A 27079-nucleotide genomic window follows, 5' to 3' on the forward strand; every position below is an offset into this window, starting at 1 on the left:
GGTAATTAATTAATTAGTTACCAGGGGAATCTCTCTCAAGTGTGCCTTTTAAGATCACATAAACAAGCAGAAATGTAATTTTCTTACAAAGTTGGAAAATCCCACGAGCCTTTAATTTCTATTCGTTATATGACCTGCATGATGTTACAAGTTATATAAAAAATATCAAAAAGAGTTAAGATTTAAAAGGTTTAAGTCTCTTTACAGAGTTATAGCCAAAAATCTTAGATTTGGTTGCAATGCTTGATTTAGAAGTAGTATTTATAATATTAATAACGACATTAAACTTGTATAACTTAAGTTTAAGTCGATCTGACTGCAATACCAGACCCAATAGCCTTAGATGTGGATCTAGCTGCAATACCAGACCCAATAACCTTGAACGTGAGTTTGGCTACAAGGTCGTATAATAAAAATGTGATAATTAAATAGATTAATTAAAAAAAAAATCTAAATTAATTGGGTTGACTTGTCAAACCTGAGATTTATATCGTGAAAGTTTGATAACTAAATAGAAAAAAAAATTGACGGATCAACCCAAAATTAATTAGACTAACCTATCAAATCAGGTTAAAGCATCAAACTCATTGATCCGTATCATGAAAGTTTAATAATTAAATAGAAAAAAATTTAATATCAACAAACTAAACTAAATAAAAAAAATTTATTAAAAAAAACAAAAATATTTTTTTATAAATAAGCAAAAATGTAATTTTCTTACAAAGTTGGAAAATCCCATGAGCCTTTAATCTCCATGGTCATACCCTCATGCAAATCTCCTACTTTGAATCCACTCCACAAAATTATCAAAAATAAAAAGAACAGTCAATTAACAGACATTTAATAAAAAAACTTTAATATAAAATGAAAATTTTTTCAAATCTCCACTTATTATATATATATATAATATTAATTAAACATTTATTAAATATTTCAAAAGGCTTAATTTTTTCTACTCACATCCAACCAGCTCTATTTCCAAACAAGTATTAAATCAATTAATTCGAAATAAACCAGCTAGTCCATTCAAATTTTATAAAATCAATATCTATTTTTTTTTAAAATAAAACTTGACCTAAACAATGTTGTTTTAAATAGTTGAATTACAAGTTGATCCGTCGGCTAGATGAGGTTTGATAAGGATGCTCATCTTAGAAAAACAAGAGAAATTTACGTAAAAATCAGCATTTCACAGTCGTAAAAAATCCCTAGAAAAGTAAAAAGTAAAAAGTAAAAACCATGGCAGAGGGCAGAGAAGGGGCAAATGCAACGGAATAACACTGTTTTCACTTACTTTCTAACCAGCTAACTAGCTAAGCTAAAAATGAAGGTGGCAAAAAAGAAACTAACTAATAAAAAATTTAAAACACAAGTGCGGTTTTCAAGGCTTAAAACCAATACAAATATACAAAACCACCATGGATAAATGAGAGAGAGAAACAGCAAGTCGTAAATCAGCATTTCTCATTTTACAAGAACCACCAGGCAGGCAGGCAGGCAGGCAGGCATAGGCACCCTCAAAAACCTCCACAAAAGTTTATTGATTTTATTGTGTAGTAATCGATAGTTTGTGTTTTTAGAAGATAAAGAGAAATGGAAATGACGGAGTCGTCTTACGTCTCATCACCGGAGCAACCGCGGAAGAAATCTCCTCCACCCCCTGCATCGCCGCTTTCAGGTTTCTCTGATCTGATCTAGCGTTTTCCTGCTTTGTTTCTCTCGTTTTATATTTTTTTTTCAACGCAATGAGTTGCAGCAACGGTTTTATTTCTGTATTTTTAGGTTACATTTTTTCTGTTCTGCTTTATGATTGACTGCAATGAGGATTTTGTTGTATTTCTGCTAAATCTTGGTAGTTTTGACTTGAATTTGAAGCCTTAACCCTAGATTTATGAAAGGAAGAGAAATCGCTAGTTTTAGGTTCAGTTTGGTCGGTGAGAAAATTGCGGAGAATGAAAGAAAATTTAATTTGAAGTCTCTTTGTGGCTTTGAAATTGATAGTTCTGCAGGTTTTTTCCGTGCTAATATTTTTGTTTTTTAATTGCTTTATTGCTTTTCCCAGATGCGGTGGAGAAACCGACGTATATTAAGTTACTCGTGTCAAATGCTGCAGCTGGTTCTGTGATTGGAAAGGGTGGTGCTACAATTACTGATTTTCAGTCACAATCTGGAGCAAGAATTCAGTTGTCGAAAAATTATGAGTTTTTTCCGGGAACATCTGATAGGATAATTCTGATATCTGGAGGAATTGACGATGCATTGAAGGCTTTGGAACTTATAATTGCTAAATTGCTCAGTGAGGTAGTTATTGTGTCACAGGGTTGGTTTGTTTAATATGCTGAGTGTTTGCTGATATTAATTTGTTTTGGTGGTCAGATTCCTACTGAAGATGGAGATGATGCTGAACCAAGAATGAGAGTGAGATTAGTTGTTCCAAATAATGCTTGTGGTAGCATTATTGGGAAAGGAGGGTCCATCATAAAGTATGGTTAAAATTCTTCTTATAATATATTTTTAATTGCTATTGCCTGAAAAGTCAAAAATTAATTTTATATCTGGAAATTTCACCTGGGTTTATTTAGTCAATAGCTGCTGGTATGAATGCATGCTGGTCTGTGAGGAAGTGTATTTACTCTGTACTTAATTCCATGAGATTTTATGGTAGCCCTACTTGTTTTTTATTGTTCTATCCCCAGAATCATGCTCTGCTCAAGCACAATTTTTACGTGTAGATGTTTGTTTCATGGAATTAGGAATCCATGATCCCCTTTCTTTTGAGGGCTGTGGCAAACTTTGGATGCATCGTCCCAGTAAGAATTCTGTATTGTGAATATTTGGTCTTAGACCTGAGAGCGTATGGTTGCTGCTTCACATGCCACACCATCTGAGCTACTCCTGTTGGTTTATGTATGTATTTTGATTTATAGTACCTCATTAGGAACCTCAGCCATCCAGTTCAGCTAAATGCATAAAGTGAATAGATATCAATTGTAAATGCGTGAAATTAGGTCCTCAATTTTATATTGCATCCTGTCTTTGCTGGTTGTGATGCTCTGTTAGTCTATGATTGGGTTTCGTGTATTATGCTCCTGCTCCATTTTTCCCGTGAGTCTACTAAAGGGGAGCTTTAATTTCTTATTTTGTTTCTTGCAAGACTGTCTAGAAGTTAAGCAAATTCTTTCAAATAGTGTAAAACGCTGATATCTGCCTTCACTGCAGGTCATTCATTGAAGAGTCCCATGCTGCCATCAAGATTTCTTCACTGGATACAGATTTTTTTGGATTGACTGATCGGCTGGTTACAATAATGGGAACTCTAGAAGAGCAAATGCATGCAATTGATTTGATTTTGTCTAAGCTAACTGATGACACTCATTACTTGCAGAATATGCATGCTCCACTTTCATATGCAGGTGTGACTCTTACCATTAGCTTCACACTCTCTTTCTATTGGAAGAAAAGGCTTCTAGTTTCCACGTTTACCTATTCATGTTGTAGTTTTTTTCTTATCTCGTTTTGGCTCTGTATGAATTCATAATCTTAGTTATCTGCATGATTAAGGGCATTATTATGATGCGTAGTTCTCATCTCCCTTGCTTTACCTCGTGGAAAGATTTGGGAATGTTCTAAACTTTGTCAGGGTGCCCATGTAAAAGATCATCAGCGTTGAGGGAGTGGTGATTTAGAATTTGAGTTTGGTATTTAGTTCAGATGCTTATTTTACTAGAAAAATATGAATGTCCATTGAGCTCTATTATTATGACTGTAAAGTACAATTGTATTCAAACAACTGTGCATTGCTGATTAAGTTGTGGTCTTTCTTTAGTGGAAAGGACTGTTTCTTTATAAGCATCTTTTAGTAAATTGGTGAGATTTACTTCTTAGTCTTAAATGACCTACCAGACTCTAAAGGTACCACTGATGACTGGTATTAGAGTTTCTTTAATCAGAATCATGTGTTTCTGACTGCATTCTACACAAAGGAAGTATTGACTTTGTTTTTTCTATCAATCTGACTCATTTAATTGGAAGCTATTTATTCAATCTTTATAAAACTCCTGAATATTTTAGCAAAGGTGGCGTGGTTTCCTTGATGTTTCTGAAAATCTGTTCTATCAAACCTTTTCTTTTAAAATTCAATTCCATTTAAGATTCTTTTAACTTGATTAGGTGTTTTCTTCTCTGGTTTTGACGGTATTCCATATGCATATGTGCTTCCTCATGTTGCCACAGCAGCGTACAACTCAACGAACCATGGGCCGAATGGGGCTGGAGTAAAGTTTCAGCATAACAAGGTTCATTCTATTCTATAATTCTCTACGCTTTAACCGAGTATCCTGGTGTTAATGCAGTTTGCATAGCAAAATTTGATAGTAGTACTTCATTTTGGAATGCTATATCAGATTTTCTCAATAACGCTTATTCATTCCTAGTTGATGTTCCTGTGTGTCCATGGGATGAATTCAGACTTTTCAGTTCAAGTTGGCTTTTCCTTTTCCTTTCCCCGTCTTTAGGTTTTTCCACAACATTTGAACTGTGTTGCTGAAAGTTTTTAAAATGTTTTAGTGATTAGAAATACTTTTCAATACTCAAATTCAAGCATCATGTCATATTTATTTTTGGCCTTTTTAGTTAATACTTTAAAGATTTCCCCATGAAGGCCTAATCAAATGTATTGTTTGTCCGTGTGGCTAACCATACCAAAGCTTGTGTCCTTTATATAATTTTCTCTTAGGTTGCTTAAGGGTTACATTTGGTAGTTTGATACCAATCCTAAAATGGGTATTCTCATATCCAGCATAGATGGTTCCAGCTAATTCACCCCATCTCATTGCGAATTCTACCATCAATATGTCCTGAAGTTTTGGTGCTGTTCTGAAAACATTTGTATGCTATTAAGTATAATTAAAGAGTATGTTGATTGTGATTGATAGAAGGCCTTCTGATGTTATCCAGGAGGATCGTGCTAACTCTGTGACGATTGGTGTTGCTGACGAACATATTGGATTGGTTGTTGGTCGTGGCGGAAGAAATATAATGGAAATTAGCCAGGTTTTAATACAACAGATGATCCATATTATTCTGTATCATTATCATTATCATTATCATTAATGTAGAGCACTCTTTTTTGGCAGAATAGTGGAGCCAGGATAAAAATATCAGACAGAGGTGATTTCATGTCTGGAACAAATGATAGGTATGGGAATGGATTTTGAGTCAATCAGTTTAGCGCTAAAAATGTGTTTTGAAGTGCTGGTGGTTTTAATTCTGTACTCTTTGGCAGGAAAATTACAATCACAGGATCACAGAGGGCCATCCATGCAGCTGAGGACATGATAATGCAGAAGGTATCCTATGCTTCTGAGAGGGAGACAGATTAGGCTTTGACCATCCTGAACTATTTTTGCTGCAAATCTCTCCCCGGACCTTGCAATTGCCTAATTTATTTGGTGTTTCTCGAAGTTGGTAAACAAAAACTGTGATGGAAAGAGAAAGAAGGAAGGAAAATTCTTCATTAGAGAGAGGTTTCTATAGAAAATTCTTCACACGGTACAACTTCTGTTTCTGGAAACAGTTGCTGGATTAGGCTATGTTGGCATGTCATATTATTAGATGTAGCCATGTTTATCTTCTTGATACAGTTATTGACTTTTAAATTAATACATGTTTTACGTCCTAGCTATCCTTTCAAAGGATACTTTGCCATAGTTAAAATGGAAATTTTCTGAACTATTTCCATCTGAATCTTGTCCAGTTAACCCTCAATTTCACCCGCATCTTGACATTTCAAATTTTGTAATCTCTTTCCTATAAATGGGCTTGAGCACTGAAATCTAATATTTATGGCAAAAAATTCAGGAGTGCTGGAAATTATAGCTTGTCTGAAGACTGTAAGCATCGAATGCTGAACAGAATGTGGCTGCTATTCTATATCACCTGTTAGGCTTTTCTGATTCCGTATCATTTGTTAGACATTTCTGATTCTAAGAATGACCATTCGATGAAATATAAAATGGACTTATCTAATTAGCTTTTCAGAATATTTGTTGAGCGGACTGCTGGTGGTCCGTTGGTTGTAAAAGTCACCTTGCAGCTTCTGATGGCCTTTTGGCCGCCTTCGGCGAGGGATCAAAAACTCTGGTGACATTTGGGATGAGAGGTAAGTAGTTTTCAATACCGAAGATGACTGGACTCCATTAACCAGGTCAGACTTTTACATGGGAATTCTGTGGCAGTCATGTATTGAGGTTGACTATTTCATTGTGACATGGTTTTTTAACTGCATGCAAAGTCAACACTGCCAGTCTTGAGTTTTGGGAGGAAATCTTTAATTTTCAAAAAGTTCAAGCTTATTTCTTTTAATTTTATTTGAAGTCCTTTTTTTGTCATCAATCCTGTTCTTATGAAAACAATACATTCACTTTTGTCTAGGGTTTGCGGAGATATTATCTATATAATATATTTTTAGAGTAAAATATGTTCTTTTATTTATATCATTTGAAAAAGTGAGTTTATTATTAGTGATCAATATGGATACACACGTGCACAGTTGCAATCACTCGCCAACATGCTAAATACATGCATTTGTGAGCTCCTGCAATTTTATTTCAGAATACAAATGACTATGAATGGTGTTATATAAAAGAAAAGGTAACCTTTGTGTTCACGACAAGCCTTCACCTTTCTCTCCTCAATATCCAGAGCCATAACCTGACCCGCTACCATAACCTGACCCGCTACCATAACCTGAGCCTGACCCACCCCCCCCACCCCCACCCCCACCCCCACCTCCATTCCCGCTTCCACTTCCATAACCTGACCCACTTCCTGATCCAGTGCCTCCACCACCACCTCCTCCTCCACCACCACCTCCATTCCCACCCTTGCCATTGCCACTTCCACTTCCATAGCCTGACCCGCTTCCTGATCCAGTGCCTTGACCTCCACCACCACCTCCTCCTCCATTCCCACCCTTGCCATTTCCACTTCCACTTCCATAGCCTGACCCGCTTCCTGATCCAGTGCCTTGACCTCCACCTCCTCCTCCTCCTCCTCCACCTCCACCTCCACCTCCTCCATTCCCACCCTTGCCATTGCCACTTCCACTTCCATAGCCTGACCCGCTTCCTGATCCAGTGCCTTGACCTCCACCACCTCCTCCTCCCCCACCACCACCTCCATTACCACCCTTGCCATTTCCACTTCCACTTCCATAGCCTGACCCACTTCCAGATCCAGTGCCTTGACCTCCACCTCCTCCTCCACCACTTGCATTCGCACTTCCACTTCCATAACCTGACCCACTTCTTGATCCAGTGCCTCCACCACCACCTCCGCCCCCTCCACCACCTCCATTCCCACCCTTGCCATTGCCACTTCCACTTCCATAGCCTGACCCGCTTCCTGATCCAGTGCCTCCACCACCACCTCCTCCTCCACCACCACCTCCATTCCCACCCTTGCCATTGGCACTTCCACTTCCATAGCCTGACCCGCTTCCTGATCCAGTGCCTTGACCTCCACCACCTCCTCCTCCTCCACCACCACCTCCATTACCACCCTTGCCATTTCCACTTCCACTTCCATAGCCTGACCCACTTCCAGATCTAGTGCCTTGACCTCCACCTCCACCACCACCTCCTCCTCCACCTGCTCCATTCCCACCCTCGCTACCGCCACTTCCACTTCCATAGCCTGACTCCCTTCCTGATCCAATGCCTTGACCTCCATTACCACCACTTCCTTTGCCTCCACCATATCCAGAGCCATAGGCCTCCCCATAAGCTGAACTGTTACCATAAGTTGGGCCAGAGCCATATCCACCCCCCCCCGCCCCCACCCCCACCCCCTCCGCCACTGCCATTCCCACCCTTGCCACTTCCACTTCCACCTCCATAGCCTGATCCACTTCCCGATCCAATGCCTTGACCTTCACCACCGCCGCCTCCTCCACCACTACCATTCCCACCTTTGCCACTTCCACTTCCATAGCCTGACCCACTTCCTGATCCAATGCCTTGACCTCCATTACCACCACCTCCTCTGCCTCCTCCTCCTCCTCCTCCTCTACCACCACCACCACCATCTATCCCACCACTAGTACTAGAACCATAGCCTGAGCCACTACCGGAACCATAGCCGGAACCTGACCCATTGCCACCACCTTCCCCTCCACCTCCTCCACGACCACCACCACCGGATCCAGAACCATAACCTGACCCAAATCCTGAAGCAGAACCGCCACCACCAGCTCCCTTCCTTCCACTTCCACTAGCTGCCTTTGGTGTCCTAGCAGCAAAGGTGAGGTCTACAATAAGCAAGACCAGGAAAGCAGTCCCTAACACTCTTTGACTTGCCATTTCCAGATTGTACTCTCACTGCTCAATGTATCTGTATGTTTATGCGTGTCACTCGCTATATGAGAAACCAGTATGCTTTGTTGACTGGAAATGCATGAAGTGGTAAACCTATATATAGGCATTGTAAAGGAAACGAGACGCGGTTTTGAAAAGATTCTGAAATTTCCAGGACCTCTCGCTTGGTAAACTTGATGATTATAGAACGGAACGTGTGCTTCGGGTTTTGTTTTAGTGGTGGGGTGGCGGTACTGTGGAGGACTGTCTGTTTCTGTCTACATGCAGTATCTGAATAGAATAAAAGCTTTAGCCCTACCTTTTCGTTTTCGACCAAAAAGTGTCTTATAATATTTAACTCCGGCAAGGGGACATGCATTTCCCACTCTATCATTCTATTCATATTTGAACTCCACTGTGGAAAACACGAATTTTCCGTTCACTGGTGGCTGTCCTGCGGTGATACATGCTAACGATTGTCTGCTCCGCGTGTATGTCAACAATGGGCTAAACTTGCACAACAAACTGGACTGTTCAGTCATTTCCTTTTGCTGTTGCTCTTGGAATTAATATAATTAAATTTATTTTCCCACAATATCATAGACACTTTCTATCATTGAATGTAAATAGATCTGTCCTTAAGAACTACGTTCGAATGTCTGGACTGATAATTAAAAACCTTGGTGCCTGTTCCGGTGTTTGGAAAGCACACCATTCTTGCATTCCCTGCTTCAGTCCAATGCTCAATTTTTAACTGCATGATGGTAGAAAGGAACGTGTGTTTTGGGTTTTTATTGGTGGTCGGTGTTGGTGGTGGCCTGGTGGGGCGACGGTGGTGGTTCTATAAATCATGTTGGACTGTCTTCTCTGTTCTCATGCAATTTCCGCATAGAATAAAGACCTTTTCTCCGCTTTTTGACTTGACCTGTCTTGTAATATACATGGAACCAATAATGGCATGCCTTTCCTCCTTTCCCATTCTGTTCATATTCGAACTCCACTTTGAAGACATTGATTTTTTCTGACACCAGCACTTTGTTTGGTGACTTGTTTATCCTAACAATTGTCTCCTAATTAAGCATACGTGTATCAACTAATAGCGGTGATTCCTCCACACTTCTGTTTGGGTAATTAAGCGTCTAATTTAATGGTCTTAGGTGATCTAATTAATCTCTATTATAATGGTTAATGTGCCTTGCAACACGCATGCATCTCCCTTTTTCACACAATTTTTCTTGAAAAGCATTTGGCATTATCAAATGCCAACAGCCTTCAGCTTCGATGCCTCTTTTTTATTAACGAGGGCACCATATGTAATATTTGCGTCAAATTTCTTAAAGCGTTTTTCATATGTTTCCCTCACCAACGAATCAAGTCATAACTTAAAGCAAGGGAAGAACAACTTGTAAGCTTACGCGTATCAAGTTCCTAATGGACTACCCAGCCCCATATTTTACTCTTCCAGATACCCTCAGAATCTTAGGACACAACACCATACCCACCCAAATTTCCATGTCCCAATCTCTCCAAGGAATCCTAGTGGGGTCTGTCTCATTTCCATATACATGGGACCTCACTTTCTTCTACTTTTTCTGTGATGGACATTTGCATGGCATGATTGCTTAGTTTTTTTCAATTATAGTAACGTAGCCATAATATCCTTGACCAGATTGGTCAAGTAGAAATGGTCTACGTACTGTCAATTGCCGACTGCAAGTGTGAACGAGCCACTTCTTTCAAGCCCTTGTATTTTTGCAGTACACAACTTGATTAGGTGTGAACCGCGAAGGATGTAGGAAGAAGTGGGAGTCTGAGGGCCCTCATATTAAGAAGACTGACCATCGTTAGTGCTATCCATTGTGTGCATGTGTTCTTCAGAAGAACGTACATGCACAATGTTCGTCTGTTGTAATTTTACCAACTCCAATAGTACTGAATGTGATCTGAAAATTCTCTTCATGGATCTACACTTATTATCGAAGACATACCATGATTCTAAAACAGATCTTTTCCGAGGATTTATTATTTTCAAATGGATTAACAAAGGGATATCGATACGTTGAAGATAAGTAGTGTTTGAAGTCTATCTCTGTTATTGCTTATTATAATAACCAGTCTCCTAAGTTTGAAGTGAAAATTGACTACTTGGACGTTTGTGTTTGCAGTCGGAGTTGCTCAACTAGTAATGGAGCAATATCCTCTCCAAGAATGCCATTTTACGGCCAGAAGATGATCTCCTACAAGACACATCTAGTTATGGCCATGTGTTGAATTGATGTCTCAGAAGCTGCTGCTGATGTGAAGCTGATAAAAATTTTAGGCTTATTTGAAATTGTCAAAATCTATTAGGATTGACATAAATCTTCTTTATTTTGTTATGATTTTTTATTAATTCTGTTATGTAATAACAACAGATTTAGCTGCTTATTACTTGCATTTTTGTTTTTTCAAGTTACTTAAGTAAGACCTCTAATGATAAATAAAGTTGTGGAAGTTTTAGTATAAGTATGTCAATTGCTAGCCTCTGCATTCTGCATTTTATTATGTCAAAATCCTACACTATGCAAGGTCAACACAAACGCATTCCTTGAAAATTTTAATCTCTAATGGTCTATTTTTATGCTTCCCAGAAGATATTACACTCAAAAACCATCTAAAACAAGGGCACGTAGATCAGAGTTTGTTGTTGATGATAATACAATTTTATCAAGTCCAATTCTCATGCATAAATTATTATATGGACCTTTGTTTATATATGCGAATCAATATACTGTAAGATGATGTACTTTATTTGAAGTAAATCAAGATATTTCAAATTTGTTAGCTTATATTCTCATAAAAAAATCTTAACAGCTCATGAAAATGAAATAAGTGTTAGAGGAAGCGAAGGAAAATTTTCTCACATCAAGGATGGGGAATATGAAAGAGTGCTGCTTAGTTCTAAGCAACCTAAGGCCAATGATTATCTACTGAACCAAAAATAAAATAGCTTAGGAATCAATATATATTTTCTTGGCCTTTGATTATTATTTGCGTGTTGGCAATTCGTCGATTAAAAGAAAAATACTGTCCCTGAACAAGAGCAACCATGAAAACATGACGGACTGGACTTCCGATCGTTTATGGGTTTCCCATCTGAACACTTGAGGCCAGGCTCTGAATTAGCCATAATAGATTCTGGGCCGTAACATAACGCTGTTTTTTAAAAATCAAAATTTTTAGTGTTTTTTAATAGTTTTGAACACTTGGGATATGTTTGCGACAAATTAAGTGTCTGTTAAACTTTTAGATTCAGCTGCTTACAACTTTCCAGAAGTCTTCTGAATCATTTTCTTGTGTCTTGATAGGCAGACACCTCCAGCTCCCAGATTTGATCACACATCTGCAATAAATGGGGACCTCTATCTTCTAATCTTTGGTGGTTGTTCCCATTCAATCTTCTTCAACGATCTTCTTGTACTCGACTTCAGACTGTAAGAATAGTGGAGCCAGGATAAAAATATCAGACAGAGAAGGTTTCATGTCTGGAACAAATGAGAGGTATGGGAATTGATTTTGAGTCCATCAGTTTAGCGCCAAAAATGTGTTTTGAAGTGACGAAGGTTGTAATTCTGTTCTTTTCTGTACTCTTTGGCAAGAAAATCACAATCGCAGAGGACCATCCATGCAGCTGAGGACATGATAATGCGGAAGGTATATATCCCATGCTTCTGGGAGGGAGACAGATTAGCCTTTGACCATTCTTAACTATTTTTGCTGCAAATTTGTCCGTGGAACTTGCAATTGCCTAATTAATTTGGTGTTTCTCGAATTTGGTACGCAAAAACTGTGATTGAAGGAGAAGGAAGGAAGGGAAATTCTTCATTATAGAGAGGTTTCTATAGGAAATTCTTCACACGGCACAACTTCTGTTTCTGGAAACAGTTGTTGGATTAGGCTATGGTGGCTTGTCATAATATTAGATGTAGCCATGTCTGTATATCTTCTTGATACAGTTATTGACTTTTAAATCAATACATGTTACACGTCCGAGCTATCCTTTCAAAGGATACTTTGCCATAGTTAAAATGGAAATTTGCCGACATATTTCCTCCTTAATCCTGTCTAGTTAATCCTCAATTTCACCAGCATCTTGACATTTCAAATTTTATAATCTCTTTCTTATAAACAGGCTTGAGCGTGATTGATTCTGTATCACTTGTTAGGCTTCTCTGATTCCGTGTTATTTGCTAGACATTTCTTAATATTCTAAGAATGATCATTTTATGAAATACCAACACGACTTGTCTAATTAACTAGCTTTTCAGAATATTTGTTGAGCGGACCTAGCTACTGGTGGTTCATTGGTTGTAAAACTCACTCTGCAGCTTCCGATGGCCTTTTGGCCGCCTTCGGTGAGGGATCATAAACTCCGCGTCACATTTTGGTAGAGAGATAATTAATTTTTAACAACGAAGATGATTGGAAACCAGGTCAGACTTTTACTAAGGAATTCTTCTTGGCAGTCATGCATTGAGGTTGGCTATTTTCACTTGTGACACGATCAAATTCAACACTGCGCCATTCTTGAGTTTCGGGGACGAGATTTTCAATTTTTGAGAGTTCAAGCTCATTTCTTTTAATTTTATTTAAAGTCCTTTTTTGTGATGAAGTCTCGTTCTTATGGAAACGTAACATTCACTTTTGATTAGGGTTTGCGGCGAGATTATCTGTAAAATATACAGAGTAATTAAAATGTCTTTTATTTATAGCATTTGTAAGGGTGACTTTATTGATAGTGATACACGCATACACAGTTGCAATCACTCGCCACCATGCTATGTTCATGCATGTGTGAGCTCCTGCAATTTTATTTCGGAATACATATGACTGTGAATGGTGTTATATAATTCAAGGCAATCTTTTACCTTTCCCTCCTCCATATCCAGAGCCATAACCTGACCCGCTACCAGAGCCAGAGCCAGAGCCAGAGCCAGAGCCAGATCCTCCTCCACCACCTCCACCCCCGCCCCCACCTCCCCCTCCCCCTCCACCTCCATTCCCACTGCCACTTCCACTTCCACTTCCACTTCCACTTCCACTTCCCGACCCACTTCCGGATCCCCCGCCCCCGCCACCGCCTCCGCCTCCTCCTCCTCCTCCACCTCCACCTCCTCCTCGACCACCAGCACCATATCCTTTACCAGCCCCGTATCCAGACCCAGAACCATAACCTGACCCATGTCCTGATGATCCAGAACCACCACCACCACCTCCGCCCTTCCCTCCACCTCCACCTCCACCTCCACTGGTTGCCTGCAGTGTCCTAGCAGCAAAGGTGAGGTCTGCAATAAGCAAGACCAGGAAAACAGTCCCTAACAATCTTGGACTTGCCATCTCCAGATTATTCTCTCACGTACGGCTCAATGTATATGTTTAATATGCGTGTCACTGATCACTGTATGAGAAACAGTATGATTTGTTGACTGGAAATGCTTGAAGTGGTAACCTATATATAGGCATTGTAAAGGTAACAAGGCAAGGTTTTTTAAGAGTTTGGCTTTAATTGTAAAGGTGACGAGACATGGTTTTTGAAAAGTTTGTTAAATTTCTAGTGCCTCTCATCTGTTAATCTTGACTTTTACAGGAGGGTGTTGGTGGCGGGCCGGGTGGCGGTAGTGTGGAGAACTGCCAGTTTCTGTCTATATGCAATAGAATATAAGCTTTATCCCCACCTTTTCTTTTCTGACTTGGAAGTATTTGACTTGGGCAATGGGACTAGTAGCATGCATTTCCCGCGTACTCTTTACCATTCTGTTCATACGTGAACTCCACTTTTGAATACAAGTATTAATTTCCCATGCTTTCCCGCGTTGATTTATGCTAACGATTGTCTCCTTAAGCATAATTAAGTTAATATATCCGCTAACGGTAGTGTTTATGTACACAGATATCTGTCTACTCTGCGTGTGTATGTGTTACCAGTGGGCTAAGATAGCTTGCAGAACAAATTAACTGGGTTGTTCAGTCAATGTTTCTTATTTCCTGCTACGTACACTTGGAATTAAATTTATTTTCCCAGAATATCATCGACACTTTCCACCATTGAATATAAATAGATCCGTGCTTAAAAACCGCGTTCGAATGTCTGACTTCTATTTTAAAACGTCGGTGCCTGTTCCGGTGTATGAAAGCACACCATCTTTGCATCGCTGCTAGCAGAATGTGAGGCCATCTGCGTGTACGTTGATATACTGGGAAAATAGATTGAATTTCAGTTCCATGCATGCACAGATTATCACTAATTCCTTTGACGTACGGCATGCATGCTTTAACAAGTCTACGTGAGAGTGCAAGTACATTTAATTTTTATTATTATTATTATTTTCCGTTATTGGGGATCTTCTATTCCAAACTATCTATTCTACTTCAATTCCTAGAGTGGAATTGTGTCATGAAACATATCCTCTCTTTTTTCTTCCACAATTTTTCTTGAAAAGCCAGTAGTTCTTAACTTTGGTGCGCTTGTTGATGAGGGCACCATCCATGCTATCAAAATTGGTGGCATAGTGGTAAGAACTTGGGACCAAAAGATTTGCTCCCTCTGTGGTCTCAGGTTCGAGCTCTAGGTTGCTTATATAATGGCCACTGGAGGCTTACATGGTCGTTAACTTCAAGGTCCGTGGGATTAGTCGAGGTGTGCGCAAGCTGGCCCGGACACCCACGTTAAACTAAAAACAAAAAATTAGTAGCGTTCTTCTCATGTTTTCCTAAAAAATAAGCTGTAAATTAATGTGAATAAATTGTTGTCATATCACACGTATCTAGCTCCCAATTATGTGCTTCTCAATCCCATACTCTACTCTCCGGAATACCCGGAAAATCACCGCCACAAACACCCATTGCCAACTCGCAGTCCAGGAGTGTCCATTTGCATAGCATGCTACCTAGCCATGATCATATCCTCGACCAAATGGAAATGGGCTATCGTCAGTTTCTGACCATCAAGCAAGTACTGTGAAGGAACCGCAACTTCCAAGCACTTGTGCGTTTGAAATGCACAAATAGATTAGGTATAATTCGTTGTTTATTATGGCGACATTTGTCAACAATGGCTGGCTGAAGGTGCTCTCGAATGTTCCTCTCCAATAGCAGATTGGATGTTAGAGGATGCTTGTTCAACGCAGTACCAGGGAGATTGAATTGGTTTGGTAGAGTTTTGGGTGTAGAGATAAAAAAAAAAAATAGAAAAAATATATTTTTAGTTAAAACTGTTGTGACAGTTTTATATGTGCGAATAATACATATATGTGTAAAAAAACGTACGTCTCCTTTTATATGGAATTTGACTAAAAACTTTGTGAAGAGTTGAGACCAAAAACTTAAGAAATTTGAAAATATCAAGAATTTAACTGAAATAAAAGATTGTTTGATGACTTAATTTGTCACCAGGATAGTTTTTATTCTTCTTTACTCTTTTTTCTCGTCTTTTCGCTATAAAAAAGATACAGCAAGCTATAGTCTTCGATTTTTCATTTTAAAGAAACAACACCGTTTAATCCATCATCGTTACCCTACATTTCCTCCGATCAGATCGACAAACATCCTCGATCTGATCTACAAACGCCCTAGATTTTCATCTTCAACTTCAATCCAACTAAGTTACATATCATTTCTCTGATTTCCTTAATCTGCCTTCTTTTTATTTGCATTAAATTAATCTTTTAATTAATTTAGTCACTGGATTATTTTAGTAGCCTTAAACAGATTTGTATGAAAACAGAGGAGTTTAAGAAGGAAATGGACACGACCAATTGGTTTCCGCTGTTAGATTATGACCAGTGGGTTGATTAATATGGATTGACAATTGACATGGAGAGGAGAGTAATACGGTGGCGTACAATAAATATGCACTAGCAACTAGCAGGTTTTCCGCGCGCATTCCCGTTGGCAGTCGCTGTCGGTTATAGTACTTGCTGTTGGACTAAAAAAAATATGGAAGAAAATATAATCTAGAAAGTAAATTAAAATTTTTTTATAGAGCTTCATTGTCAAACAATTAAAAGTTAAAGGGTGAGATAAACTAGATCATTTTACAAATTAGTGAAAAATTTAATAGAAAATAAATAAAAAAATAGCAGAGCTCAATACCCAATTAAATAAATATTGAAGAATAAAATTAAAAAAATATGAGTTAAAAAAAAATCGGATAAATCTCCTAAAATCAGGTTAATCTTATAAATTTATAACCTGTAAAATCTCATATCTAGGGTAAAGAAATAGTTAGGCTAAGTTTTGGAGGAAAGCAACAGATTAATTTCAATTTCAACATAGACTCCTCCTACAATATATTGACATGCATGCCACACAAATTTCAATATCTGAATTTAACATTGTTTGCATATTGAAGAGTTTTAGTTTGATATGATAATTACTTTGTATAGGTAGACCCTTGTATGAATGTGATTAACAGAGATTTCATAGCCATTATCCTTCCTAGATATATATATGTATTTTTGTTACTGTAACAAAAACACATAATACAAGATTCTTATGTCTCCTCTTTCTTCAACATATAAGATTACTTTGACCTTTTTGTTTTTTCATGTATTAGAGTAGGTTCCTAATACCTTGCTTATTAGTTGAAATTCCTATGAAAGACCCGTTCAAGATTGATGGTGCTAATGGCACTAGTAGTTCCTCTTACAATATGCTGGAAGGATAGCTAAATCCTAATCAACATTCAGGCTTAGTTTTACTAAATAAATTTAACTATCTCCCTTGGTCAAGAGCTGTGACAATTGTTATTGGTGGTGGAATATCCAAACTTGGCTATATCAATGGCCATATTAAACCTCATAGTCTTCTTCACTAGCTTGTGATGCTTGGCAATGCAAGGACAATCTTGTTATGTTTTGGTTACTTAATTCTATAGAAAATTATATTGCTGAAATATTCAGCTACTCAGAATCTTCCTTGGAACTATGGGAAGCTGTAAAAAAGATATATGAAAATCAAATCAATGCAGCTCGTATTTTTCAAATCAATAGAAATCTTGCTAATTGGCAACAAGATGGAAAGACTTGTATTCAATTTCTTGGGACCCTGAAAGGTATGTGGAGCGAACTTGCACTATATCATCCCCACACAGTTAATGTAGTAGAATTAAGGAAACATGAAGAGGAGGACAAGATCTTCCAACTATTAGCTAGCCTTGGTTCAAAATATAAAGATCTTTGCAGCAGGATCCTAATGAATCCTGATTTTTCATCTCTTACTAGTGCACGTGCTATTATTCAACGAGAAGAAGCTTGCAAAAATGTTATGAATTCTAACTCTAAAATCCCTTTATTAGAAACTCGTGATTATGTTATCAACAAAATAATAAACAATAACAAACCTTACAAAGGCAAACAACCTAATTTAAAATGCCATCATTGTCATCATATTGGTCATTCTATTAGGAGGTGTTAGATTCTTCATCTAGAGCTGAAGTCGAATATTAAAAAGGAAAAGTAATCTTAAAGGGGCTATGAGCATAAGGCTCATGTTATTGCTGCCACTCACTTCACCAAATCTCTTCCCAATAATGTTGAGAATTTTTTCACTAATCTATTTGCCCTCCTCAATGACCTTGCTGGTTATCTTAAGGAAAAGAGTGATACTGCCATTAGGGGTGATTATTTTCGGTTCAATTCGGTTTTTATAAAACAAAATAACCAAATTGAATTTTTTTTAGAAAAAAACCGAAACCGGTTCAAACCGATCATTTTTTATCTAATTCAATTTTTTAGAATAAAATCTGGTTTAAACCGGTTTGGCTTGATTTTTTCAGTATGGCTCGGTTTTTTTCCAGTTTGACTCGGTTTTTTTTCTTTTCTGGTTTTTGTTTGTTTTTGTTTGGTTTGGTTTCAGGTTTATAAAACCAAAACCAAAACCAAACCAGTAGATTTTTTCAAAATTCTAATCAGTTTTTTTTTTACAATTTTATTTTTAGTTTTTTTTTTTTCTGGTTTTTCCGATTTAATCAGTTTTTCTTAACTGCCATGGCAACAATATGCAATCAGTGTTAGAGTTGGATTCTGCAATTTATGTGGCATGTATGTCTGTTTTGTAGGAGGAGTTTGTGGTAGTATTGAAATTAATTTGTTGCTTTCCTCCAATATAGGCTCAGCGCGATTTGAATTACCTCGAATGGATAAGAAATGTTTTTGCTCATTTAAGTTCGGGTAATACCCGAAGTCAAAAGGTTGAGTTCAAGTGGGGTATGGTTATTGCCCTACCTTATTCAAACCCTGCACGAACTGTATAAATAACCTTAAAGTGTGGGAAAATTACTTTTATACAAAACCTATATAAATAAAAAAAATTAAGATTTTCTCAAAGTTTCATCTCTAGCCTCTCGAGCCTCCTCTCCTCTCTGCCCTCCATATCGCTCCCTCTCACTCTTTTCTCCAGCAATAGCAGCAACAGATCCAGCCACAATTAAATCAAAGTAGCGACAGATCCTGCTCCTAACAATCTTGATTTCATTGTTGTGCAGGATGTAGAGACTCTAACAGAGCAACTATTATTGTCTGAATTTTCATTTACAAAGTTTATTATCCTCTCTAGCTAGTATATATGCTAATAAAGAATCTTCCCTTTTTTTTTTTTTATTTCCTCTTTCTTAAAAGGGACAGCCTTGTTTTGTATACTTTTTTTCATTTTCAAACGTGAGGATTTGAACTTGATTGGGGCTGGTCAATTCCTGGAAAAATGAAAAACTAGGTCACTTTCAATTTTCATGTCTGTGTGCTGTTTTTAGGTTTATTTACGTGTGAGCCTGTTTTTTAATTTCAATTTCATCTGAGTATACTTAAGTTTTTAATCGTGCCATTTAAATTTTTATTTTTATTTTTTTAAACTTAACTCCTGGTCAGCTAGATCATAAATAACTTGTCGGGCAGGCCAGGACAGATTTTAAAAGTATAACCAGGGCACTCTCTCGTTAGCATTTTGGGAGGAATTTTTCACTTCATGGAAAGCCTTTAATTTTAATAAATCATTGTGCGTATTTATTCAAATTAGGGTGGGAGATGGATAAAATATAAAATTTGAGAATAAATGGTATTCTTTTATTCATGTAACGTGAAAATCTAATAACAACGATGGTGCTTCAACTTGTATGCATGCAGGTTGCAGCTGACCAATGACCATTATGCATTGGTGAAGCTGCTGCAATTTTATTCAACATACAATTGACGGATATAATGATACTTTTATACATATAAAAAAAATATAATTAATTTCATGTTCATGGCAAACCGTTACTGCCCCCACCTGACCCGTAGCCCTCTCCATAACCTGACCCGCTACCATAGCCAGAACCAGAGCTTGATCCTCCTCCACCACCACCACCTCCTCCTCCACTGCCACTGCCACTGCCACTGCCACTGCCACTTCCATACCCTGACCCACTTCCACTTCCATACCCTGACCCGGAGCCTCCACCTCCTCCACCACCACCACCTCCACCTCCTCCACCTCCAGACCCAGAACCTGAGCCGCTGCCATACCCATACCCATACCCATAGCCATATCCACTACCTGACCCACCTCCCCCCCCACCCCCACCCCCACCTCCTCCTCCCCCACCACTAGACCCATTGCCCGAGCCACTGCCATACCCATACCCATAGCCACTACCTGACCCACTACCACTACCACCACCTCCTCCACCTCCACCTCCTCCTCCGCCTCCTCCACTCCCACCACCATATCCCTCACCACCCCCTGATCCATATCCTGAACCAGAACCCGAACCAAGCCCCGACGTTGATCCACCGCCACCACCACCTCCTTTACTCATTGCCTTTGGTAACCTGGCAGCGAAAGTGAGGTCTAGAATAAGCAAGATCAAGAATGCAGCACCTATCACTCTTGAACTTGCCATTCCAAACTTGCCAGTGAAGAAAATTGCGTGCTCCGGTAATTCTGTTTGTGTCACTTGCTATATAAGAAACCAATGCCTGGTTGACTGAAAATGCTGAAGGTGGTAACCCTTTATATAGGCATTGTAAAATGACTTAAAGTTCTTAAATCTCTACTACTTTCTATCACTACTAGTCTACATGATGATTTATAGAAAGGAACATGTTTTACGGGTTTTTACTATAGTGGTGGCCTGGTAGAAGCGCGACGGTGGTGGTTTTATCGATTATGGTGGACTGTCCGTCTCTGTCGTCATGCAATTTCTGCATGGAATATAAAGGCCTTACCTCCACATTTTAACTTGATTTGTCTTGTAATTAATATGGGACCAATGTCATGCCTCTCCCACTTAATTTGTTTCATATATAATTGAATTAGTCCACTTTGTCGACGGCGTGCGTGTATAAACTACCAGCTGCCTCCCTGAGCATATGTGTATAAACTACCAGTGGCGATTTATGCAGGCAGTTGTTTCCGTAATATTTAAGCGTCTGTGTAGAGTGTAGACGTCTTTCTGCCACTGGTATTTGAATGTAAAGTCCTACATATATATGCATGGTTGATCGTCAAACCTTCTAATCTGCTTGCACGTTGGACTTTTACAGATTAGCGTAAGTTCCAATATTCGTAGTTTTGAGACCCGACCTAATCTGAAGGCATTGTGAATGGATCGGAGCGAGTCAATTTGAAGTTGGTCAGTTGACTTTAATTCCTTTAATGAAACAATTAATTATGTTGCTTTGAATAATTGTTTTTTTAAATATAAAACAAACCTACTTTGGATATAAAAATAATAAATGATAAATAGTAACCAAGTTTCATTAATTTTATTTTTTTAATAGATTAGATTATCCAAGTTTGATTTCGTCAACTCTCTGGATAATTTAAAAGCAAACTCTCACTACATCGAAGCTCATTAATTGCACTTCAAGTTCAGTTTAATAAAATTTTGTAAATACATTGGTGTAATTTTACTCTTAAGGACACCGTCAAAATCCGAGGCCGCAAATACCACTAAGGAATGTCAGAGGGGTCTGTCTTCTTTCTTTAGACGTACGCTCACACTGACAACTGGCACCTTACTTTCTTCTACTTAGCCGTCATATCCTTACTTTAAGGCTGGTTTATTTCTGTTTTAAAAACATTTAAAAATATTAAATTTTTTTTAATTTTTTATTTAAATTAATAATTTTTTAGTAATTTTATTTATATATTGATGTAAAAAATAATTTTTTAAAATAAAAAAAATTTATATTTTAATATATTTTCAAGTAAAAATACTTTTTTAAAAAAATTACTTTCATCACTTGTATTGTTACAGCATCATTAGTTGTGACTTGCTATTGTTACGATGATGCTCATCAACAAGCGTTAAGAACCAGTGTTTTATTTGCCTTTAAATCCTGAATATTTTTATTTGCGAGTTTGTAACATATTAATTAGAAGAAAAATACTGCCCCTGAACAAAATCCAACATGAAAACATGACGGACTGGACTGCTGGTCGTCTATGGGCTTGCTAGAACAAGTGTCCAGCCAGCTGAACACTTGAGGCCAGGCTGAGCCATGGCTGGACCAGCCATGATAGCTTCTGGGCCCTAACTTCTAAGGTAAGCACTAAGCAGCATCCACGGCGTGCAGGTCATCCACAACAATTGAAACAAGTACTGGGAATTCGTACAGGCAATTAACATTAAAAAATAGCAAATTAACGTAGCAGCCAAATTTTTTTTTTTGGTAAAATAATATATTTTTAAATATTATAGTTTTAAACTGTAATATTTAATTAAATATTATTATTTTAAATTATGATATTAATTAAATATCATAATTGATAATCACAATAAAATTTCAATTAATATTATAATTCATAACCATAATATTAATTAAATTTAAGATGAACCGGTTAATTTGTTTATAATATTCAGTTAAACTAACTGGTTGGTTGATATTAAAAAATAGAGGATAACTATTATATGAATAATAATTTTTTTTGGTTTTAATTAAATTTTATTTTTAAATTTATAATTTAAAAAATATATATATTTTAATCCATAAAACATATTAAAAAAATAAATTTATAAAATTATAATTTTTATATAAAATTATCAATCAGTTTATATCACTGAATTAATTAGCCGATCAATTAAGCAAGAGTACTAGCAATGAGAATTTATTAAATATTGTTAATACTAAAAACGGCAGAATAGTTGTAGCGATTCAGAAGTTTGATGGAGGTGAAAGTGTGCTATTTTAACCAAAATAAAATAAAATATATTATTATTTTGCTGAAAATTTTAATTTATTGTGCTATTTTTTATAAAAAAAATATAAGAATTCTTGATTTTACGGTACGACTCTCAGCGTTTTACGGTACCGTACGATCTCTCTTGTCTCCACAGGCCACAGCACACTCTCAAGAACTGCAAGCGATCTCTACGATTGCCTGTTGGTGTTCGATTCTTCATTCCATCACTCGAAGAATCAACACCGTCCAATCAATCATCATCATCTCTCATTTCCTCCGATCAGATCCACAAAATTCCTTGGTCTGATCTACCAGCGCCCGTGATTTCCTCGTCTATTGCAATCCAATTCAGGCACATTTCATTTCTCTGATTTCCTTAATCTGCTGCCGTTTTATGTGCAATCACTTAATTAATTTAATCAGTGGATTAACTTAGTAACCTTAAACAGATTTGTATGGGAACAGAGGAGATTAAGAAGGAAATGAACGCGGCCAATTGGTTTTCGCAATTAGCTTATGACCGGTGGGTACCAATTCCTGTCTCCGGCGCAAGACCATCAGCTCGCTACAAGGTGATGTTTGTTACAGCTTTTAAAACCCTAAATGTTGATTTGTATGACGACAATATGAATTTGTGTTGTCATTTCTTTTAGCATGCTGCAGCAGTTGCTGATGATGATGGGAAATTATATATAGCTGGCGGGAGTCGTACCGGGCGGTATTTGCCTGATGTCCAGGTATATGATGTTCCTGGTGTCGTTTGCTTATTGTGGAAAGTCCGATGATGGTTATGTGCTTAAGTGATGTTTGATTGGACTGTTTTTGCAGGTTTTTGATTTTAGAGGTTTGGTGTGGTCTAGTTTAAAGTTCAAAAGTAAAGTAGATGGTGGAAAAGGTGAAGAGAATGGTGCACCGGAAGTTTTTCCAGCTACTTCAGATCATAGTATGGTAAGACATTGGATTCATTAGTGTAGTATTTCAACATGATCTCTGTTATGCATTCAGATTGTTTATTGATTGTTTTGTTAGGTTAAGTGGGGAAACAAACTTCTTCTCCTTGGCGGGCATTCGAAGGCGAATTCTGATAGCATGATAGGTTTGCTTGCTTTATTTTTATTTTTTAAAGTGATGGGCTTAGATGGTTTCCTAAATCAGCTGACGATGCTTGTAAGTGTCTGTTGAGAAGAATCTTTTGCTCTTGTGTTGATTTCTTGTAGTGAGGTTCATTGATCTAGAAACACATGCTTGTGGTGTTATCGAGACTTCAGGAGAAGCTCCGGTAACTGACTTTATTAACTGCTCGTTTTTTATCCTGTCTTCAGGCTTGCCCATTGAAATGCTTTTTCCCTTTTGATTTGTTTTTAAGTTGTTATGCATTCTAAGAAGCAAAAAATGCAGCATTTGTTTTTGGAAATTTGGTTGGTAAATTTCTGGTGTATTTCAGGTGTCCCGAGGGGGGCATTCGGTTACACTGGTTGGTTCTAGACTGATAATTTTTGGTGGAGAAGATAGGAACAGGAAATTGCTGAATAATGTTTATGCCCTTGACTTGGAAACAATGACTTGGGATGTGGCAGTGACAAAGTAAGCATCTGTTCAACTTTTAGATCCAGCTGCTTACAAATTTTCAGAAGTCTTCTGCATCATTTTCTTGTGTCTTGATAGGCAGACACCTCCAGCTCCCAGATTTGATCACACAGCTGCAATAAATGGGGACCGCTATCTTCTAATCTTTGGTGGCTGTTCTCATTCAATCTTCTTCAATGATCTCCATGTACTCGACTTGCAGACTGTGAGTGCTGCCATTTATTTATCTTTTGGGATGAGATGTATGTAGGGGATGTGGGGTTTAAATTGACATGTGGAATGTGAAGTAAATGTTATCATGTTTAGTTTTGTTATTGAGAAATAGCATATAATTTAATGTGTTGAAAAATGGATTGCTAAGGCATCAGATAAGATATATAGCATGGTGTTGCATTGCATTTTATGAATGATAATATTTCTTGATGAAACATTTAGCCCATGAGACACTTTTAAACAGTAGAAGCATGCTGCAAGTGTTTGCATTGGCTTGCCTATTCATTGATAGCATTCCAGTGGTTGCTTCTGGACTAACCAAGACATGCTTATTTTGCATTTTATTGGACGGGAATTTTTTATGCACAAAAGGAATTATTTTGACTGAGCAGTAACTACTACGATATATCATTATATAGAATACATAGACAGATTTTGTATTTTCTCAGATTTTCGTACATCTAGATGTCCATCTCTTTTTAACAATGACAAAGTCTTCCTTTACTCTAGATGGAGTGGTCCCAGCCTGAAGTTCAAGGTGATTTGGTGACTCCTAGGGCTGGTCATTCTGGTGTAACCATTGGTGAGAACTGGTATATTGCTGGTGGTGGAGATAACAAAAATGGTGAGCAGTAACTTTTCTTCATCTAATTCCAATCATTGGATTTGCTTAGCACTATTCTCAAAAAATCATGACTTGAATTGTTGATGACTTACAGGTTGCCCAGAGACCCTTGTGTTAAACATGTCTAAGCTTGCTTGGTCAGCATTGGCTAGTGTAAAGGAAAGAGATCCACTTGCTAGCGAGGTGAGTACTTTGTGCCTTTCTCAAGTTGTACTCTGTAATTTTAGCCATTTATTTTATTGACAGAACTTTTGGACAGGAAGCAACACATTGTTAGTACATCTGCATTTTTCAGAAAAACTAGATTATGGACATCAATTTCATTGGTCAAAGATGACTAATTTGAAAAGAACTGAAAATTATCAAAATCAACTTGAAAAATGGGACTTATCATTATGGATCTCTTTAATATTGCATGGCTGTAAGCTAGCATGAATTTGAAGAACTCCCTGTTTCAGCCATTAATTCACCACCTGAGTGTAGGTTTTAGACCACAGTATTTTCTGTTTATGGATTCCATGCTTGTACTGATTTTGATGGAAGATTTAACTTGTATTGAAAATTCTTAGTTGGGGAAATGCAAAAGCTTTGGTGGAATATGATAAAATGGTTGCAGAACTCGTATGCTTATTATGTGTCTAAGATAGCTTAGTCAACTTTAATGGTTTATCCTAGTTTTAGTTTTGGCTGAATTGATGGAGAAGTTACTTCCATGCTTGCGAAATTTTCTAATTATAATCTCAAAAGCAGGGGCTTAGTGTTTGCTCAGTATTAATTGATGGAGAGAGGCATTTGGTTGCCTTTGGTGGCTATAATGGGAAATACAACAATGAGGTACGTGCTCTAGTAACATTTGCGCTGATTTAGTGCCTATATGCACGATCTTTCTTAATCCAACCCTGTTTCCTTGAATGGCCTCTATTTTCTAGGTTTTTGTTATGAGACTTAAACCAAGAGATGCATTGCGTCCAAAGATTTTTCAGTCACCAGCAGCAGCTGCAGCTGCAGCTTCTGTTAGTGCTGCATATGCCTTGGCCAAATCCGAAAAGTTGGATTTCTCCAAATTAAATCTGAACTCTAATGGAACTGGAAAGAATTCTACGGAACAAGATTTAGCATTGGAAATTGATGCACTGAAAGAAGAGAAAAGGGTGCTGGAATTGTCCCTCGCAGAAGTCAGAGCAGAAAATTATAGGGTTACAGAAAAGATTGATGAAGTTAATGGTACTCATGCAGAACTCTCCAAGGTATGTACTTGAGAAATATATTCTCTTACGAGAGAACACATTCTTTCATTAAATGTTTATATATAGTTTTAATATCATTTTTTCTCTCTCTCAATTTTTTTCCAGGAACTCCATTCTGTCCAAGGTCAACTAGTTGCTGAGAGATCAAGATGCTTTAAACTTGAGGTGCTCCTCTTTCTCACATCCCATTACTCTCTATCCTGTTTTCCCCCGTTTGGCTAACATTCATATCTCTCTTTTGGTTATCTGACTGGTTTTCTGTGTGACCTTGATTTCCTGTTTCCTAAATTTGGTTCACTGGGATTTCCAGGCACAAATTGCCGAGTTACAGAAGATGATGGAATCATTGCAGTCCATAGAGAATGAAGTACAACTACTTAGAAGACAGAAGTCTGCACTGGATCAGGAGATAGAGCGTAGTGCAGCCCAAAGACAAGGTTCTGGTGGTGTCTGGCGTTGGATAGCTGGCTAAAGTGGTATATCACAGAACCGCTCGAAGCCATTGCCTCAAAATAGTGCCAAAATGTTGGCAGCCGAAGCCATCTCAAGCTAATAGGAATGCTATTATCTTACGCTGCCCCTTGTGTATCTGGTCAATGTGTGCTTGCAGGCTTTGCTATCCCTTGGCCATTTTTTGAGTTCATTTGGGAGGTTTAAGTTAGAAACGGGTACAGGTTGTAGTCTGTGAAGTCACGCTGTTGTTTTTCTCTGTGAAATGGGTAATTGTTTGATTTTCCCCCTCCCCATTCATGACATAGATTTTATTTGTTTTGTACAATCGAATTATTCTCTCCCAGCACACCATAAATTTCGTTGGATATCATATAATGAACAATTAGTTTTTTTTTTTTTTT

The 27079-nt window shown here is 37.8% G+C and overlaps 2 protein-coding genes across 4 annotated transcripts; both read left to right on the forward strand.

The window, feature by feature from the left end:
* Positions 1–1361: 1361 nt before the first annotated feature.
* Positions 1362–5792, forward strand: LOC118060287 (protein BTR1). 3 transcript variants are annotated; one of them, XM_035073492.2, is made up of 8 exons: positions 1362–1678; positions 2063–2301; positions 2377–2483; positions 3220–3413; positions 4171–4295; positions 4957–5052; positions 5136–5197; positions 5285–5792. In XM_035073492.2, exons 1-8 carry the CDS (start codon positions 1594–1596, stop codon positions 5379–5381), a joined length of 1005 nt encoding a protein of 334 aa, XP_034929383.1. In that variant the 5' UTR covers positions 1362–1593; the 3' UTR covers positions 5382–5792. The 3 variants fall into 3 exon arrangements, with proteins under 3 accessions (XP_034929383.1, XP_034929385.1, XP_034929384.1); XM_035073494.2 differs by having other exon boundaries at positions 4237–4295; XM_035073493.2 differs by having other exon boundaries at positions 1363–1678; positions 4234–4295.
* Positions 5793–22588: 16796 nt separating this feature from the next.
* LOC118060286 (acyl-CoA-binding domain-containing protein 4) lies at positions 22589–27079 on the forward strand. The gene is made up of 14 exons (XM_035073491.2): positions 22589–22905; positions 23003–23125; positions 23207–23290; positions 23382–23501; positions 23583–23649; positions 23771–23832; positions 23998–24137; positions 24219–24345; positions 24864–24978; positions 25073–25161; positions 25729–25812; positions 25908–26225; positions 26331–26390; positions 26536–27079. The coding sequence occupies exons 2-14, from the start codon at positions 23009–23011 to the stop codon at positions 26695–26697; spliced, it is 1545 nt and encodes a 514-aa protein (XP_034929382.1). The 5' UTR covers positions 22589–22905; positions 23003–23008; the 3' UTR covers positions 26698–27079.

This window comes from Populus alba, chromosome 8, assembly GCF_005239225.2.
Source record: "Populus alba chromosome 8, ASM523922v2, whole genome shotgun sequence".
NCBI lineage: Eukaryota > Viridiplantae > Streptophyta > Magnoliopsida > Malpighiales > Salicaceae > Populus > Populus alba.

What these genes read in the sequence shown, in the direction of transcription:
- LOC118060286 (XM_035073491.2), top strand. Translation starts at nt 23,009, where the DNA reads ATGGGAACAGAGGAGATTAAGAAGGAAATGAACGCGGCCAATTGGTTT. An exon ending in GAGATCCACTTGCTAGCGAG is followed by an intron (nt 25,162 to 25,728) that starts GTGAGTACTTTG and finishes TCTCAAAAGCAG; the next exon opens with GGGCTTAGTGTTTGCTCAGT. An exon ending in CAAGATGCTTTAAACTTGAG is followed by an intron (nt 26,391 to 26,535) that starts GTGCTCCTCTTT and finishes TGGGATTTCCAG; the next exon opens with GCACAAATTGCCGAGTTACA.
- LOC118060287 (XM_035073492.2), top strand. Translation starts at nt 1,594, where the DNA reads ATGGAAATGACGGAGTCGTCTTACGTCTCATCACCGGAGCAACCGCGG. An exon ending in AAAGGAGGGTCCATCATAAA is followed by an intron (nt 2,484 to 3,219) that starts GTATGGTTAAAA and finishes CCTTCACTGCAG; the next exon opens with GTCATTCATTGAAGAGTCCC. An exon ending in ATGTCTGGAACAAATGATAG is followed by an intron (nt 5,198 to 5,284) that starts GTATGGGAATGG and finishes ACTCTTTGGCAG; the next exon opens with GAAAATTACAATCACAGGAT.